Source organism: Salvelinus namaycush, chromosome 22 (genome assembly GCF_016432855.1).
Source record: "Salvelinus namaycush isolate Seneca chromosome 22, SaNama_1.0, whole genome shotgun sequence".
Classification (NCBI taxonomy): Eukaryota; Metazoa; Chordata; class Actinopteri; order Salmoniformes; family Salmonidae; genus Salvelinus; species Salvelinus namaycush.
In genome coordinates, this window is record NC_052328.1 from 10,285,173 (window position 1) to 10,304,810 (window position 19,638).

Genomic DNA, 19,638 nt, shown 5'->3' on the forward strand with positions numbered 1-19,638 from the left:
TCTCATGTAGACTAGCCTACCCACACAGCCTGGTCCTCTGTAGCTCCGTTGGTTGAGCATGGTGCTTGCAACGCCAGGATAGTGTGTTAGATTCCTGGGACCACCAGTAGGTAAAATGTATACACGCGTGACTGTCAATCGCTTTGGATAAAAGCATCTGCTAAATGGCATATATTAGTATCTGCGAGCTGTTGGCTAGAGTGCTCGTGCCAAGACCAGAGTAGTTGAAAATGCGATGGAAAAACATTGAACTTTAGATTTTTATTTGGGACATGCAAACTTGAGCAAAAAAGTACATTTTGTGTGCACTACGTCATTGAGTCCGTTTGATGGAAAGGTGGAAAAACTTGCATATTTTCTTTGTGCGGATTTTCAAATATTTGCATGGAAATCTGTCCCCAATTGGATGGAATCCTAGCTGGTGTCTACAAAAAAAGCTCAATCCAGACTACACTTTTGAAGCAAGTTTGGATTGCACTCTTGAAGGAAGTTTGGATATTTTAATCTATGTGACAAAATCCTGTGCGTGTTCTAGAGCAGCGTCGTGGCTAGCGTGGTGAGCTATGCCATTGTATTCTGGAAAGGGAACTTAGCCAAGGAGGACTTAAATAAGCTTGACAAAATCATCAAGAAAGCAAGTGCTACAATTGGCTGCAGTCTGGAATCAATGCAGAACATGTTCATAAAAAGGCTGAGAGCAAAGGCACACGTGATCATGGACAATGACACACACCCACACCCACAGCACTGTCATGGAGCTTCAGTTAGCTTCAGTTAGCAGGCTCATCCCGCCCAGAAGCTGCACAGAGAGCTTACCCACAGCCATGAGGCTTTTTAATGTGTAATTATTAACTGATTTATGTATTCTTAATATGAATGTTGCTGTTGCTCGTTTCCCCAAGGTAGGATAGACAACAACATTTCTTACCTCCTTTTAATCAGACTCTACTACTAAGACGTGGGTGCCTTCATATGTTTCTTATCATGTGTTTGTCATTGATACGTGTCTTGTCCTTATTGACGATGCTGAGTGATTAAACCATTTTCCAAGTTGGGATCAATAAAGTCATATTCTTCTCTCTACACCCTCAATTTGGACAAAATAGTCCTAATCATTGACCGATGGGCCATGGCATACCTACCTACACGAGTGCAAATCTTCTGTATAAGGTATCTCAAGGGGATGGCTGACCAGGAATCCCATGTGAAGCTGTCAGCTAATTAAGTGTTGGAGCAGATGGTGGAAGCGTGGTCTGGACATAATGAGATGCAGGGATGGGGAGGTGGACTGGACGTTGTGGTTGGACAGCTGTGGGGGTCTTGTGAGGTGACCAGTATCCCAGCAGTCCCCTGGAGCAAGGTTTTTCTCTAACCTGCAGTCCAGAATCCTGATTAACAATAATCTAAATGCAACTTTTTCTGGCCCAGATTCATTATTATTATTATTAATATTATTTTTTATCAGCTTCAATTATGCAGATAGACTGTAGACTCCAATCTCCCATATATATATTTTTAAATATATATACCACCCCTCTCCTAATTGGAGTAAACTAATGGACAACAACACTTAGGCCTCTACTTCCAGCTTATATGGACAATGTATTTTACAATAGTTAACTTTTGATTGTTTTTAATCACACCCTTCAGCTTCCATACACCCCTCACATCTATCTCTGAAGCCCATCCAGTTTGATTTCTATTTTGCCATATATTTTTAACTGTGCTGTTTCACAAAAGTTCTGAACCTATATATATTTTACGGACACAGTATATTTGACATTAGTTATCTTGTTGTTTTTAATCCCACCCTTCAGCTCCACTCAACCCCTCCCATCTGTCTCTTAACACCATCCATTTTTGATTTCTATTTGCCATATATTTTTCAACTGTGCTGTGATGTTTCACAAAAGTTTCATTAATATTGATTACATGGCTTTGCTTTTCCTCTCTGGATTCTATGTGGACTATAACTTTCGATCCATTCAATGTGGATTCATGAAGTCTCTCTAATACTGAAAGTTTTATCTGTTGATTCATTTTAACCATTGAGGTATCCTTGGTTGAACTCCGTTCACTGTCATTTTTGGATGTTGGCAGTTGATCTCTGCCTAATAAAACCCAAATCATAAACACCTGTTGCTTTGCCAGAGGTTTCCTGTCAGCCAGCCTCTCAGAGACCTCCTTCAAACTGCCAGTTTGTGCTTGTGTCGACAAATAAGAGCCCAACAATTGTGGCATCACCAAAACAAGGCAAGAAGTGCGGGGCACAACACAGACTATCGTTAGAAAGTAGCAAAAACAAGTTCCATGTTCAGGTGCTACACTTTTTGAAGCTCATCCCAAAGAGATGATCCATGCTAGCATGCTACCACGTGTGAAGAAAAGGCCAAGGCCAGTTGAGGCTGTTGCTCGGGGTCAGGAAGAGGTCAAGTTCAATGAGGTGACGGTGTACCTGGTGGAGAGGAAGATGGGCAGCAGTAGAAGGAGCTTTCTGACCAGCCTGGCCAGGTCAAAAGGCTTTCGAGTGGAATACGTCCTCAGGTAGGCCAACCAGCCCATTCTCTTTCTCAAGTCAAATAGAGTCTCTTATTGTTTTTCCTTAGTGATCAACTAAAGGGATTGATCATGTTATGGTAGGCCCTATGTGATTGTTTGCCATAGGTTCCTGGTCATAGTATTGCTGCTCTATGTCTGATTGTGAGAAGTTTCTTGGTTCAAAGTGAGGACATTGTGCATTTAGCAGAGAGCAAAGATTATTACTTGATCTCATATAATCCCATAACTTGCATAACATATGTTTAACAAGACTTCCGATGCAAGAGAACCCACACAGACGGAATCGCCCACCAGCTACCACACCATAGCCTGTATAACAGAGCACCTAGCCACACGTTCATTTAAGGCTGCTTATACGGTTCCTCCATACGCCTCTCCATGCTAATAAGGATCCATTGTGCCATAGCTGGGTGGCAGAGAAAAACTGAGCTGATCGAGCTCAGCCAGGCAGACCCAGCTGTATGGGCCTGCCTGAGGGGCACCGGTGGGAGTAGCTGAGCTGGGAGGCTGTAGAACAGACCTGCTGCCAACGCCGCATCGAGCCAGGCTGGGGCTGATGGCAGCATTCCCAGAAACACAGCTTGAACGCTCCTACGGTTACACTTGGCTTGATACAATTGTTTGAAACAAACCACAGCTAGGAAGTAGACAGTGTGTGTGTGTGTGTGTGTGTGTGTGTGTGTGTGTGTGTGTGTGTGTGTGTGTGTGTGTGTGTGTGCGCATGCCTCAAACTGACATTCTACCTAGCAGACTATTTGATATCAGCTGCAACCATACATTTTTTTTATATAGATACTGAACAAAAATATAAACGCAACATGCAGCAATTTTAACGATTTTACTGAGTTTCAGTTCATATAAGGAAATCAGTCAATTGAAATGAATTCATGAGGCCCTAATCTATGGGTTTCACATGACTGGGCAGGAGAGCAGTCATGGGTGGGCCTGGAAGGGTGGTAGGCCAACCACTTGTGACCCAGGCCCACCCACTGGGGAGCCGGCCCAGTCAATCAGAATTAGTTTTCCCCACAAAAGGGCTTTATTACAGACAGAAATACTCCTCAGAGTCATTAGCTGTACAGTTGGCTGATCTCAGATGATCCCGCAGGTGAAGAAGCCGGATGTTGAGGTCCTGGACTGGCGTAGTTACATGTGGTCTGCGGTTGTGAGGCTTGTTGGACGTAACGCCAATTTCTGTAAAATGATTTTGGAGAGAAAAAACATTAAATTCTCTGGCAAAACTTGAGACATCAGTGGCTTTCTGTTGTATGACAAAACTGAACATTTTAGAGTGGCCTTTTATTGTCACCAGCTCGAGGTGCACCTGTGGAATGATCATGTGTTTAATCAGCTTCTTGATATGCCCCACCTGTCAGGTGGATGGATTATTTTGGCAAAGGAGAAATGCTCACTAACAGGGATGTAAACAAATGTTTGCACAAAATGTGAGAATTAAGCTTTTTGTTCTTATGGAACATGTCTGGGATCTTTTATTTCAGCTCATGAAACATGGGACCAACACTCTATATGTTGAGTTTATATATTTGTTCAGTATATTTAACATCATGTAAAATGTATTTCAAATACATTTTAAAATGTATGTAATACTTTAAACTGTATTCCAGAGATAAATATACTGTGCCTTCGGAAAGTATTCAGACCCCTTGACTTTTTCCACCTTTTGTTACGTTACAGCCTTAATCTAAAATGGATTTAGAAAAAATCCTAGGCAATCTACACACAATAAACCATACATTTATTTTAAAAAAGAGAAATAACTTATTGACATTAGTATTCATACCTTTTGCTATGAGACTCGAAATTGAGCTCAGGTGCATCCTGTTTCCATTGATCATCCTTGAGATGTTTCTACAACTTGATTGGATTCCACCTGTGGTAAATTCAATTGATTGGACATGATTTGGAAAGGAACACACCTGTCTATATAAGGTCCTACAGTGCATGTCAGAGCAAAAACCAAGACATGAGGTCATAGGAATTGTCAGTAGAGCTCTGAGACAGGATTGTGTCGAGGCACAGATCTGGGGAAGGGTACCAAAAAATGTATGCAGAATTGAAGGTCCTCAAGAACACAGTGGGCTCCATCATTCTTAAATGGAAGAAGTTTGAACCACCAAGACTCTTCCTAGAGCTGGCTGCCCGACCAAACTGAGCAACCGGGGGGCGTTGGTTAGAGGGGTGACCTAGAACCCGATGGTCACTCTGACAGAGCTCAAGAGTTCCTCTGTGGAGATGGGAGAACCTTCCAGAAGGACAATCATCTCTGCAGCACTCCACCAATCATGTCTTTATGGTAGAGAGGCCAGATGGAAGCCACTCCTCAGTAAAAGGCACATGACAGCCCCCTTGGAGTTTGCCAAAAGGCACCTAAAGGACTCTCAGACCATGAGAAACAAGATTCTCTGGTCTGATGAAACCAAGAGTGAACTCTTTGGCCTGAATGCCAAGTGTCACATCTGTAGGAAACCTGGCACCATCCCTACGGTGAAGCATGGTGGTGGCAGCATCATGCTGTGGGGATGTTTTTCAGTGGCAGGGACTGGGAGACTAGTCAGGATCGAGGGAAATATGAACGGAGCAAAGTACAGAGAGATCCTTCATGAAAACCTGCTCCAGAGTGCCAAGGACCTCAGACTGGGGTGAAGGTTCACATTCCAACATGACAACGACCCTAAGTACACAGCCAAGAAAACACAGGAGTGGCTTCGGGGCAAGTCTCTGAATGTCCTTGAGTGGCCCAGCCAGAGCCGTACTAGAACCCAATCAAACATCTCTGGAGAGACCTGAAAATAGCTGTGCAGCGACGATCCCCATCCAACCTGACAGAGCTTGAGAGGATCTACAGAGAAGAATGGGAGAAACTACCCAAATACAGGTGTGCCAAGCTTGTAGCGTGTGACGTAGACGCTGGGGGTCGAGAGGCAGGGGCAGGTGATAAGATTAATATAACAAAGAACATGGAATGAGCATCTTGACATGAAACACAGAAACAGTTCAAACTTGGGAGAGAACCTGAGGGAGTGCCAGATAAAGGGAGGTAATAAGTGAGGTAATGGAGTCCAGGTGTGACTCCTAATGAAGCACAGGTGCGAGTAATCATTGATGCCAGGTACGCATAATGATGGTTACCAGGACCAGTGGTTAGTAAACCAGCGATGTCAAACGCCGGAGGGAAGGAGCAGGAGTAGACGTGACAGTACCCCACGTGACAGCTCCAACGGATTATGTTGGGATCCAGAATGTCCTCCACCGGATCCCAACTCTGCTGCTCTGGGCCGTACCCCTCCCAGTCCACCAGGTAATGGAGCCGACCGCCACGATGTCGGGAGTCCAGTAGGGATCTGACGGCATAGGCGGGACCTTCCTCGACATCCAGGGGGGGGCGGAGGGGTGTCGTGGGGGACAGCATCAGCCAGGAGACCAGGAACCACCGGCCTGAGAAGGGAGACATGAAAAGAAGGTGAGATACGGTAGTCACTGGGAAGCTGTAACCTATACGTCACCTCGTTGACCCTCTGGAGAACCTTGAACGGCCCCACAAACCGGGGGCTCAGCTTCTTGCAGGGCGGTGTGAGTGGGAGGTTCCTGGTAGAGAGCCAGACACAACCCCCAGGATGGAACACGGAGTCTTACTGCGGTGGCGCTCTGCCTTCTCCTTCTGATGGTGGACGGCTTGCTGGAGTCTCGCGTGAGCCAGTTCCCGTTTGGACCTCCTTGCGCAGTCCTCTTCTGAATAGCGTACGAAGCGCCTGCTCATTCCATCCTCTGGATGCTGCTACTGTCCGGAAAGTGAGTGTGTACTCGGCAGCAGTCTGGTCCTACTTCCGTAGTTGGCGTAGGCGCTCAACCCCTCTCTGCCCTCCGGTGGATGATCGAAGATACGTCTGAACAGAGCCATGAACCCCTCATGTGAATCCAGCTCCTCCTCTCCTTTCTCCCAGACGGCCGCGGCCATTCCAACGCTCTCCCAGTCAGCAGAGAAATAACCGTGGCAACCTTGGACCTCTCGGTGGTGGGGGCTCCCATCTGGTGCGCAAAGTAGAGGGCACTGTAGTAGGAAGCCACAGCATTTAGATGGGGTGCCGTCATATTCATCCGGGAGGGACAAACGGGCATCGCTGACCTGGGCGGGTTGCTGAATGGGCTGGTGTGCTGAGTCAACTGGTGGCAGAGTATCCTCTGCTAGTTGAAGGCAACGCCTCAAGCAGTTTTGAATATTGCTCATTAAGAAATGCTAGCGGCCATAACTGAAGCCAAACGAGAGTTGTCCTGGGGGTGTGGTTTGATGTGGGTGTGTTATGTTCGCATATTGTACCCTGGTAGGTACTGTTGTTTGTCCCTCTTGAGTCACTGTAGCAACAACATAGCCACTTCCTTAAAATAGTCAAGAAATCATGAAATCTGTAATTAATTTAGACGTTTTTGCCGAGGAGGTTTTAGTTGTACAATTTTACATTTCGCTAAGTTGTTTGGTGCAGTATTTCTCTAGTAAAAAAATGTGCATGAAAAACTAGTAAGTGTGGGAAAGTCTGGCTGCGTACTCAGGACTGATTTCTGAGATACATAACATGTCTACAACTTCATCATCTGCAAGCTGTCAAACTATTGAAATAAAGCACAAGCTTAACACTGTTTATCAGTGCCCCAAATCACTTGCTAGCTAGCTATGTTCCAACTCTGTTTGTCAATGAAGATAGCAAGTAGTAGCTAGCAGGCACATTGAGCAGCCAGGCTACAATCACCTAATCAAGTCACTGGCGAGTGGCGACGTGCCATTTCGTTTTTTACAACTTTCTCACTATCTATTACCAGAGTGTGAGTCTGTCTGGCAGTGTTTAATAGGGAATCATGTTACAAAATCATTCGCGCGGGAGACACACGCAAGATTGTTCACGAATGGGTTTTGGACAAGTTGCAGTTGGGATACAAGTGCGCTCTGATCAGCTCAATTCTCATTTTGACCAAAAAAGTGGCAGATTCGAGTGATTGACACTGTCAAACACATCAGCAAGTGACCATTCCATAAAGGGCTTATGGCAAAGGGTTATTTCAGCAGAACATTGCGATGTGTTGTCTTATGTAAACAAGTCTGAGGCACTGCATATTGGGCAAGTCTATCTCACTCTCTGGAGTTTCTGGCTGCTATGCTTGGATAGAGTGTGCACAGCTGATAGAGCACAATCAGCACAGCTGCTTCTCTCATGTTAGTGGGGACTGGGCAAGTGGGCATGATCGTAATCCATAGACAACCTTCCAATAAATCATGATGAACTCACTTACAAATCTCAGTTTTGGACGAGACTGATCTATTTACACTTTGTAGTACATCTGACACTATAATTAATGTTTCTGACTCAAATCGACGCAACTTAGGGTTTTTAAAAGCAGAGAAGTTGGTTCTAAGGGCAGTTGACCATTAAAATTAGGGACGGACGTCAATGAATTACTAATTGTAGTGGCTTCCTTTCCTCTTTACCTTACTTTTGCCACTGCCCTAGCCTGAAGCGGGGTTGTTTCGTACGCATACAGTTCACACTCAAGGTTTCCAAACGGCCAAAACATTCAATGAGATCCAGGGATATGGTGCAACAAAAAGGTTTATTCTTCTTATATCTAACAAAAAAATTATTCTCCAATCAACTTAAAGCATAGATTACTTGACATGGAAAATACATAATATGACCTGTTTGTATGTCTGTCTGTCTGTATGTCTGTATAGTCAAAAAACTATACCGCTCCCGTGTCTAGCAAGGACTCCTCCCCCCGAAGGCCCAACTTCCTACCTTTATCCTAACACACTTACCACAGACCAATGAATGGGCAAGAGGGGGGGCCAAAAACGAAGTTACACTAACAACAAATTAATATATCTCAATCAGGTAAATATAAATCATAAAGGTACGTACCTAATATTTCATCATATACATTAATATGTAATATATTTACACAAATGTACATGGAGCTCTGTATGTTCTGTCTTTTATACAAATATGTCCAAATCGGCTCTAACATACCGGCCCCTAAATGTTGACTGCACTGAATGCACAATAATTACTTAATATTCAAACGTAGAGCCAATACACAAAACATTCTGTACCAGAGCACTATTACAGTTCACAGTTATATACAAATATACAAGGTCCCATATAGGAAAATAGTCCATAGATCTCAGTCTGACTTGAAGTGTTCAGGTGTTCAACTTCCAAAAATGTCAAGATTTTGACGTCCAAAAATGTATGACTACTACAAAGAATGTAAGAGTACGACATCAGCGAATCAGAGGTGCACGTGATTCAAAGATGGAGCACTGTGTGTGTGTGTGTGTGTGTGTGTGTGTGTGTGTGTGTGTGTGTGTGTGTGTGTGTGTGTGTGTGTGTGTGTGTGTGTGTGTGTGTGTGTGTGTGTGTGTGTGTGTGTGATGTATGTATGTGTATATATATCTCACTCCGTCGCCTCAAGGAGCAGACAAAGTTTATTTATAGGCCTCTGTAAGATACTGGTCTTGGTCTTAACTATGATGCTCCGGACAAGACCTTTGGCCCCTGGCAAGGCCTCCACCACACGCCCCATTAGCCAAGAGTTCCTTGGGGCGGTGTCATCGACGATGACCACAAGGTCACCAGGACTGAAGTTTCTCTTAGTTTTGTTCCACTTGTTCCGCTCCTGCTTAAGTGGAAGATACTCCCTGATGTCTTCCAGAAGAGGTCAGTGATATATTGTACTTGCTTCCATCTCCTTCGTGAGTACAGGTCGCTTCTCTGGAATAGTCCTGGTGGCAGGACTGGCTTTGCTTTCAGATGAAGCAGATGGTTCAGAGTCAGGGGTTCTAGATCATTAGGGTCATTTGTTACAGTTGTGATTGGTCTGTTGTTCATAATTGCCTCAACTTCACACAAGGCTGTCTGCAAAGCATCATCATCCAGTACTTGCTCTTTAAGGACTGAATAGAGGATCTTTTTCTCCAGTCGGATCAACCCCCATGGTGGGCTCCAGAGGGAGGATTGAATGACCATGTCACTCCTTCCTCCAGTAATTAATTTTGAATCTTGTTGTGATCCAGCTCTTTCAGAGCTTCTCCTAGCTCTCTGTGTGTTCCAACAAAGTTGGTGCCATTGTCTGTTCTGATACTTGTTACTGGGCCCCTTCAACAGATGAACCTGCACAGGGCATTGATGCAGGAATTAGTATCCAGATAACTAGCAACTTCTAGATGGACAGCTCGACTCACAAGGCAAGTAAAGGTCACACCATACCGATTCACATGAACGCGGCCTCACTTCACCTCTATGGGGCCAAAGTAATCTATGCCCACATGGGTGAAAGGCGGCAAATCAGGTGACACCCGATCTTTGTGGAAGGTCGGCCATCTTCTGTTCTCCAGCTCTAGCTTGCATCCGCCTGCAGAAGACACAGCTCTTAAGGATCTTCCTTGCTTAGGAGTTGGCACAGGGTATCCAAAATCGCTTTTCTGCTTCATCTAGGTCATCCACAGACAGACGTTCTTTTCCAAACGTCAGTTTGAACTTGTCAATTTGTTCCTTCAGTGAGTTTGTTAAACTCTGATCTGATCCTGGATCAGTTTGTGTGAGAACTTTCCTTTTCTGGCTTAACTGTAGAAGAAGTCTCTTCAGTTTCACTATCCAGGCAACTGCTTTCTTCAAGCTGTTCCATGTTGAATAGTACTCAATCAGTTTGCTGGTTGGACTCTTTTCTTCTACACTTGTACTGTTTACGATTACGTCTTTTCTCACCTCTGGATCATCCGGAGGGATGGAGCCAAGCTCCTCGGGGACTTTCGGCCATTGCGTTTCTGATTTCTCCAGGAATTCTGGTCCTTTGCGCCATCTCTTTGAGTTCAGGAAAGTTTCAACATGTAATCCTCTTGAGGCATCATTGGCTGGGTTGTGTTTGGAGTTCAAATACCTCCACTGTTTTGCTTTCGATAGGTCACAGATCATAGCAACCCTATTAGCCACAAAGGTATTGAATCTCTTGGTATCGTTGCGGATGTATTTTAGCACAGACTGGCTGTCTGTCCAGAAAGTTGACTCCTCAAGTTCAATCTGGAGCTCCAACCTTAACACCCTGTCCACTCGCACTGCCAATGTTGCTGCAGCAAGTTCCAGTCTGGGGATCGTCATCTGCTTGAGTGGAGTCACCCTTGATTTCCCCAGTATGAATGCGATGTGGACCTTTTCCATACCGTTTGTGAACCTAAGGTAGCTTGCCGTACCATAACCTTGTTCACTTGCATCACCGAAGTGATGCAGCTGTGCGGTCTTGACTTGACCAAAGTTCTCAGGCATCATACACCTGTCTATCTGGAATCTGGAGAGCTGATCCAGCTCTGAGAGCCATCTCTTCCATGAAATACAGTGTTCTTCAGGGATGACTTCGTCCCATCCACACTTTAGCTTGCAGAGCACTTGAAGAATTTGCTTTGCCTTTAATACGAATGGGGCGAGGAAACCTAATGGATCATAAATAGAGCTGACAGTTGAGAGAATACCTCTTCTTGTAAGGGGTCTGTTCTTGACAGTGACTCGGAAGGTAAACGCATCACTTTCAATGTTCATTCGGATTCCAAGTGCTCTTTCAACAGGCAGCTTTTCTCTGTCCAGGTCCAGTTCTTTTATCTGCTTGGCTTTGTGTTCATCAGGGATAGAAGCCAGCACAGTGCGGCTGTTGCTGACCCACTTGGTCAATTTTAATCCACCCTGAGAGCACACATGCCTGAGGTTTTTTGTGAGAGCTATGGCTTGTTCTTCTGTGGCCACTGACTTGAGGCAGTCATCAACATAGAAGTTGGACTTGACTGTTTGAATCACCTCTTCATCGTACCTCTCACAGTTGTCTTCTGCAGTCTTTCGCAGTGCAAAGTTTGCACAACTTGGAGAGGATATAGCACTGAAAAGATGTAACGTCATTCTGTACTCCTCCAATGTTTTGTTAGTATCACCATCCGGCCACCATAGGAATCGCAGGAAGTCTAAGTCATCTCCATGGACACGTACTTGATGGAACATTCCTTCTATGTCTACCATCACGGCAATGTGCTCTTGCTGAAATCTTAGCAAGACTCCTATAAGCTTGTTTGCCAGGTCAGGGCCTTGAAGGAGTTCACTGTTAAGAGATGTAGCTTTATAGGATGATGAACAGTCAAACACCACTCGTATTGTTCCTTTGCGCGTATGGTGAACGCCATGGTGTGGTATGTACCATGCCTTGCCTTTCTCTCTGAGGAGCTGTTCTTGTGGTACCTTCTCGGCGTAACCTTTTGTTATCATCTCTTCCATGAAGCCTTTGTACTCTGCAGCATAACCTTTGTCCTTCTTGAACTTCCTGGTAACATTTAGAGCCCGCTGCTTTGCCATGTCACGATTGTTTGGCAGGACTACATCTTTGTTGCAAAAGGGCAACGGTAAGTAGTAGTGGCGGTCTTTGAGGGTTATGGAGCTTGATACTATCTCCATAAACTTACGATCCTCAGCTGACATCTCACTTTTCTCTTCATACACTCTCTCAGGGAAGTCATGGTTGTACTGATTTACAAGAAGAACCCCCAGGTCGGCCATTGAGATACGATTGGCCATCACCGTAGGACACCCAGATTCTTCTGCCATGGTACAATTGTTAAGAGGACCGTTCATCACCCATTCAAAGAGGGTTTTCACTGCATACGGTCCGTTGCCTTGGCTATTTATGATTTGCCAGGGTTCCATTGCCTTTGGCGCATTTACGCCAATCAGGAGTTCGACGTCGGCATCAATTTCCTTCAACTGAACCTCTTTCAGGTATGGCCACCTTTTGAGATTTTTCTGAGTGGGAATGTTCTCTCTTGTCACTGGGATCTTATTTTGGGTGTAGACCTTTGGTAATGCAAGAAATATGTTGCCTTCCACATTGCCAATCTCTAATCTAGATATCTCGAAGCTCTTGGTAGGACTCTCATGCCCCATTGTTCGTAGCAGAATTTCAGTCTCACTGCATTTAGCTTTCAGCTGCCTCATGAGTCTCTCTGTACAAAATGTTGCTGAGCTACCAGAATCGAGAAACGCATAGGTTAACACAGACTTGCTTCCATTTGCCACCTTTACTTGAACTGGCACAATTGCAAGTGCACAATCTGTACCGACCCCGGTATCTTCACCAGCTTCCAGTGAAACAAGAGCACTGCTGACAGTTTCCTCCTGCTTTACTGCTACACCACTCATATCTGCCTTTTGAGATCTAAATCTCCCTCTTCCTTCAATGTGCAGGATAGTGGGGTGCTTTCTTTGAGTGTCCTCTCATCAAACAGCCAAAACAAAGGCCTTTTGATCTAAGAAACTAAACCTTGGATTCGTGTGGCTGTGCCTTCACCTGTTGGCAGTCGATCAATAAATGCTCACCAGCACAAAATACACATGAGATACTGGGAGCATCAGAAGGGTAGGTGCCTGGTCTCTTTACTTGGAATGTTTGTTCTTTTAAAGGTTTTTCAGAGTCACAATCTGCCACTACAGCTACTGCAGTGGCAAAGCTGCTTCCCCTACTCTTGGACTTGAACTGATGTTTAAAGTCAGCTTCTGTTTTGGTTTTTAAAAACTTTTTTTTGGACAGGGGATCTCCATACAACGGATCCTGCAGTATTTTGGCCTGTTTTTCCATGAACGTCACAAGGTCACCGAACTGGGCCCTCAGGTGGCTTCTCTCTAAAATATCACATGCTGTAGACCTCCATTTTTCCCTTAGTTTGTAGGGAAAATTAAGCTCTTCCATGTTCTATAGGTCTTGCATAGCGTTACAGAAACCTCTAAGATAGAGTGCATAGCCACCCAGTCCCTTTCCATCATCCGGTTTGATGTTTGTCCAGTTCCAAGCTTTTTCCATGTAAGCAGTTGTGACTTTGATTTCATTGCCAAAGTGTTCCTTTAACAACCTCTTAGCCTCTGCATAGCCTCTTCTGGCTTCCATATGCAGACAACTACGGACCAGATCCTTGGGCTGACCAGAGGTGTACTGTTCCAGGTAATAGAGCCTATCCTGGTGACTGCTTGTCTCATCTTCTATACCATGCTCAAATGCACACATGAATGGCCTAAAGTTTAGAGGATCACCGTCAAACATAGGTATCTCCCTAACAGGGAGTGTGGCCTTTTTGTGCTGTAGTACAAGGAGGTCAGCAATTTCATTCTGCCTTTGCATGACAGTAGAGACGTTATCATGGCTGGAATTATGGCTGATACCCGCAGTGTTGATCCTGTGTTGATTGCTAGACCTTGCTGTTGGCTGCTGAACGGTGTGGTTTATGACTGTTTTCTGTATAGGTTTTGATGGCTTTGTGGTCAGTTGTTGTAAAACTCAGCAAACTCAACAGGTGATGGTTCAGGTTCCTCATAGACCTCGGGTTCCGGGTTCTCAAAATAAGAGTTCATTCCATCTTCTTGGCTTAGTAAGTGGGCTGCCACAGCATGGGATTGACTCAACACTCTCCAGGACCTTCAGTTTGACATTATATGCTGCTATGTCCGTTTCCAGTGCCATTTTTTCCATCCTAATATTCAGTTGAGCTTTCTGTTGTTCCAGTTGAGCTTTCTGTTGTTCCAGTTGAGCTTTCTCCAGTTCCAATGCATGCTTGTCCTGTAATGATGCTTGGCGAGCTAGTAGAGCTGTTCGTTCTGTCTCAGCTTTTAGGCGTGCAGAGGACACTGAGAAAGCAGTCTTAGAATACTTTGTTTTACTTGATGTGTTTGACACATTGGAAATGCTGTCGTGTGGTTCAATGAGCATTTGTGGCTCAGCTTCAGCCTGTTTGATTGTTAAACGTAATGGCCCTTTAGACCTCCTTTAACGCTTTAAAACACAGTGATCCATTTCAGCAAATTGACCCATTTTGAATTGAACATGTGCAAGTTCGGTATTTTAGATGCGTTTTCAACATTTCATCCCATTATAAGTTTTGTCCCTTTAATGAAGTTTAAACACGCAGTATCTTTAGATCCTTAAATTGCATTCGTTGCGTTGATGCATTGCATTTCCACGTTAGGCCAAATATTAGACATAAGATTAGGCTACATTGTGCATAGGATCTTAGTGTTTCCCAAACTTAAACTTCTTAATTGTTTTCACAGGGCTGTGTTTTGAATTCCATGATAATCTTCAGAAATAACTTTGTCAAAGCAACGAAATAACTAGGCCTTTACAATGATGGTGAAAACTTGGAGTATTTCTTTTTTTGGGGGGGGGGGGGGGGGGGGGTAGTGGGTTAAAATCTTCTTAGTAGTCACCGAGAGTGCACGGAATATGTCTTTATTCATATTGAAAATCGGAATGATTGAATTCTCCATGTGTGCCCCAAAGCCCTGAACATAGGACTTTGCATTTAGGCCTAAAGTGTATTCCTTTGCCATGTTTTTTTGCAGTATTACTTTAGTGCCTTGTTGCATGTTTTGGAATATTTTGTATATTTGTGCTCTTCTTTTCACTCTGTCATTTAGGCCATTATTGTGAAGTCCCTACAATGTTGTTGATCCATCCTCAACTCTCTCCCATCACAGCCATTTAACTCTGTAGATGTTTAAAATCACCAATGTCCTCATTATAACATCACTGAGCAGTTTCATTCCTGTCCTGCTGCTCAGAGTGGTTTTATTTGGCCTCCCAAGTTTCCTGGGAAAAATTATAAAATCAAACAAAGAATTGTTGAATTTTCATTGTTGGACATCATTCTCAATAATACACGGCGACCATTTTTGTGCCAGAACTCTCCACATATATCAGCTATCAGGTGGAGAGGTGAGGAGTGATATATGACAATTAGGAATGAGGGGGATGATTTGGTGGCCTTGATGGAATGTGGCCAGGTTGGGAATTTAGCCATGACACTGGGGTGAACACCCCTACTCTTACAATAAGTGCCATGGGATTTTGAGTGACCAAAGAGAGTCAGGACACTCATTTTAGCATCCAATCCAAAAAGACGGCACTCTACACAGGACAATGTTCCCAAATGTAATCAAGGTTCGAGATGATTATGTTTTAGTCAAATATTATAACTGTTTAGGCTTCTTGCGGTCAGTTGCTGTGTAAAAATGTTGTTTTATTATGTTCCAGCCCCAGACCATCCCCTCAAGAAAAAATTGGCCCGCGGCTGAATCTAGTTGATGATCCCTGAACTAGACCATGCTTAAAAAGATATTCATTGTCTGATTTGTTATTGTTACCCATCTACCAATCACTGCCCTTTTTTTGTAGGCTTTCAAAAAGCTCTCTGGACTTTGTAGTTGAATCTGTGCTTGGAATTCAATAATTGACTGAGGGACCTTCCAGATGTTATATGTATGCTGGACAGAGGAAGGGTTATTCATTTAATAATCATGTCATGCCCTATTATTTCACACAAAGTGAGTCTATGTAACTTTTTATGTTATTTTTTAAGCCAAATTTGACTCCTGAATGAATTTAGGCTTGCCTAAACAAAAGGGGCTGAATACTTCTTCCACTTTGACATTACAGAGTATTTTGTGTATATTGTTCACAGAACAATGACAATTAAATACATTTCAATCCCACTTTGTAACACAATCAAATGTGACAAACCCAAATCTAACTGCCTGTAGCTCAGGACTTGAGGCAAGTATATGCATATTCTTGATACCATTTTAAAGTAAACACTTTGAAGTTAGTGGAAATGTGAAATTAATGTAGGAGTTTGTTCCATCATCTTTGGAATGCAAGAGAAAGGCCATAATATAATATAGGAGTCTAGGTGCAATTTAGATTTTGGCCACTAGAACGCAGCAGTGTGTGTGCAAAGTGTCAGATTGATCCAGTGAAGCACTGCAATACTGCACAATATTTTCTATCAAGTCGGCCCAAATGTGCCAAATTGGTCAATTGAGACATTTTCAAGTAGATACATACAAAAATTATATGGTAATACAAAATGTAAGTTTACACACTCCCAGAAATGTTATACAATGACTTTCACACATCTAGATGGCCGGGCGGGGTGGGTGTGGAGCCAGAGACAGAAGGGGTTCAAACTGTAGAACCCAGTTCTACAGTTTGAAGTACAGATCAGGGTTGGGTTATAAAAAAATATCAGAAACGTTGAACATCCCACGGAGCACCATTAAATCCATTATTAAAAAATGCAAAGAATATGGCACCACAACAATCTTGCCAAGAGAGGGCCGCCCACCAAAACTCACGGACCAGGCAAGGAAGGCATTAATCAGAGAGGCAACAAAGAGACCAAAGATAACCCCGAAGGAGCTGCAAAGCTCCACAGCGGAGATTGGTGTATCTGTCCATAGGTCCACTTTAAGCCGTACACTCCACAGGGCTGGGCTTTACGGAAGAGTGGCCAGAAAAACGCCATTGCTTAAAGAAAAAAATAAGCAAACACGTTTGGTGTTCGCCAAAAGGCACGTGGGAGACTCCCCAAACATATGGAAGGAGGTTCTCTGGTCAGATGAGACTAAAATTGAGCTTTTTAGTTATGCAAGCTCAAGTTTTCAGTTTTTTTTGTCGTATTTCTTGTTTGTTTAACAATGAAAAATATTTAGCATCTTCAAAGTGGTAGGCATGTTGTGTAAATCAAATGATACAACCCCCCCAAAAACCTATTTTATTCCCGGTTGTAAGGCAACAAAATAGGAAAAATGCCAAGAGGGGTGAATCATTTTGCAAGGTACTGTATCCTAAAGAATGTACAAAAAAAAAAAAAATGTAATAATTGTATTGGGCAGTTTTGATAAACACCTCCCTAATTCAGCCTTTCACAAACAAGATATGTGTTCTCTTGAACGTTACACACACACGAGCACGCAGGCGCACACACATTGTTTAGTGGGTGTGAAGGCTGTTTGTGAGGTGGACGAGAGGCACAAACCCTCATGTATCATCTGTTTAGTTTCACCTTTCTAATTTCAACTCTAAAATGCAAATACACAACAACATGATCACGTTTTCTGAATTGTGAGCTTATTGTAGGAATTCTTTGTGCTGAGCTAGTCTGTGATTTTGTCTTTAGCTGGTGTAAAATGAATGGCATGTCGATAATTATGTTATACGATACACACTTTCCGTAATCTTGATCTTGGCTCTCCTAGTGGGATGCAGTGTTTGAGAGACTTCATTTAGCACAAGTGTCATCTCTCCCTGTCTGAACCCCATTGAATATAGCATATCCTTGCTCACTGCACTGGGGCTCAGGGTCCCGCTGTTCCTGGAGCTCCCTTCGGGTGCAGTGCTTCGTGCTAGCTCATTTGCATCTGCTGTGCCATTTTACATTCACTGCTGGTCACAAGTTGGAAAAATATCTAAATTAGGGTTGGATTATAGGAGCTATGTTTCTGTAAGGAGGGCAGAGTGTAAAAGAGCATGTGTGAGAGAGAGAGCACAATTTTCTTTACCCCGTGTTTATAAGAACAAACCCGCCATGGCTAAATTCAGTACCTATCAATTTAACCACAGGGTTGGATGTCTACATCAATCAACATTCGATTGTGACCGTCTGAAAGACTTCCTGTCTTGTTAAAATCAACAAGGCTGTCTGAAGGACACTTTCTTTTTCCTTTTTCCAAGATGATGGGTTATACCATTTATTTTTCTGCAAAAATCAAGATTCAGTTCACCCCAATATACTTCTAAAGTTGGTGTTGGCAGTGTGCAGAATTATTACTTTCCTTTTTTTGTAATCATATAGTCATATTCACACCTGCGCAAAGCCATTGAATGTGCTCACATGCTCTACCCATTCATACGGTTTGTGTTATCTGATGAGCCTCACTCTGGGGCTGTTATTGTTGTGGAGCCTCTCTAAACCTGGTCTCAGTGGCAGGCCAACCAGCCAACCAGTGCACAGAGCAGTCAGACAGAGGATTAGTCTCACCGCTGATTTGGCCGATTAGGCTCCTGAAGCGACACTTTGTTAGACTGTTGGGATGTCCTGGGAGGGCCGTAGGAGCCGTTATGCTGTTTTACCTCTGCGAGGAGAAGGAGGAGCATGGGGAGGATAATTATGCACGCACGGGTGCTCTGATTGGCTCATTGGTATGGTAGTTAAACAGAGAGGGTTTCCTTTTGGGGGAAAACCAGACACGTCTGTTGTGAGGATTCCTATGGAGCTGTGTGATACACTATGTGAATGCATGTCTCCACTCTTAGGGGCGTATTTTCAGTCATAAACATCTGAATGATGCTCAGAGGTCCTGCTGAGGAGGCTGTGGTGCATGTTGTTCAGTCTGTGCTGGTCCATATAAGGCATGTTATAGTAGTCCCTGCCAAGACTCACACTGGATCTGAAACCTTTATATATCTCTCTAAAACAATACAAATAAAGACAGTGATGTTGTTCTCTTTCTACTCCAACTAAATTCCATGAGATAAAAGGAACCACTGATCAGCCAGATTCACAGTCTACAAATCAAGGCAAGTTCCAAGCAAAGGGACATTTTAGAGCCATATAGATGGCTCTGAGACATTTGAATCACTTCAGTGGGACCTTTGACCCAGAGAAGTGATAATAAGGCATCATGAGGGTGTCATACATGCTTATGACCAGTGGTGGAAAAAGTACAAATTTGTCATACTTGAGTAAAAGTAAAGATACCTTAATAGAATATGACTCCAGTAAAAGCGAAAGTCACCCAGTAAAATACTACTTAAGTAGAAGTCTAAAAGTATCTGGTTTTAAATGTACTGAATTACAGTGGTGGAAAGAGTACTCAAATGTCATACTTGAGTAAAAGTTCAAAGTAAATGCTATACATAAAATGACTTATGTTAAGCAAACCAGACAGCACAATTTTTTTATATATTTTTTTATGGACAGCCAGTGGCACACTCCAACACTGAGACATCATTTACAAATGCAGTATTTGTGTTAAGTGAGTCCACCAGATCAGAGGCAGTAGGGAAGGCAACACGTTATATTGCTAGGTGAGTGAATTGGACCATACTGCTGTCCTGCCAGAGCATTCGAATTGTAACGAGTGCTTTTGAGGGTCAGGGAAAAATAATGGTAGTAAAAGTATATATTTTCTTTAGGAGTACAGATACCCTAAAATA

General features: G+C 43.5%; 1 protein-coding gene across 1 annotated transcript in view; it reads left to right on the plus strand.

The window, feature by feature from the left end:
- The first annotated feature begins 2,350 nt into the window (after positions 1–2,350).
- The window catches only part of LOC120017546 (DNA nucleotidylexotransferase-like), a 160,137-nt gene continuing 142,849 nt past the window's right edge, over positions 2,351–19,638 (plus strand). The window contains exon 1 of the mRNA XM_038960384.1: positions 2,351–2,544. Coding sequence (XP_038816312.1) covers positions 2,351–2,544 — 194 coding nt within the window. The remainder of the gene's footprint in view (positions 2,545–19,638) is intronic.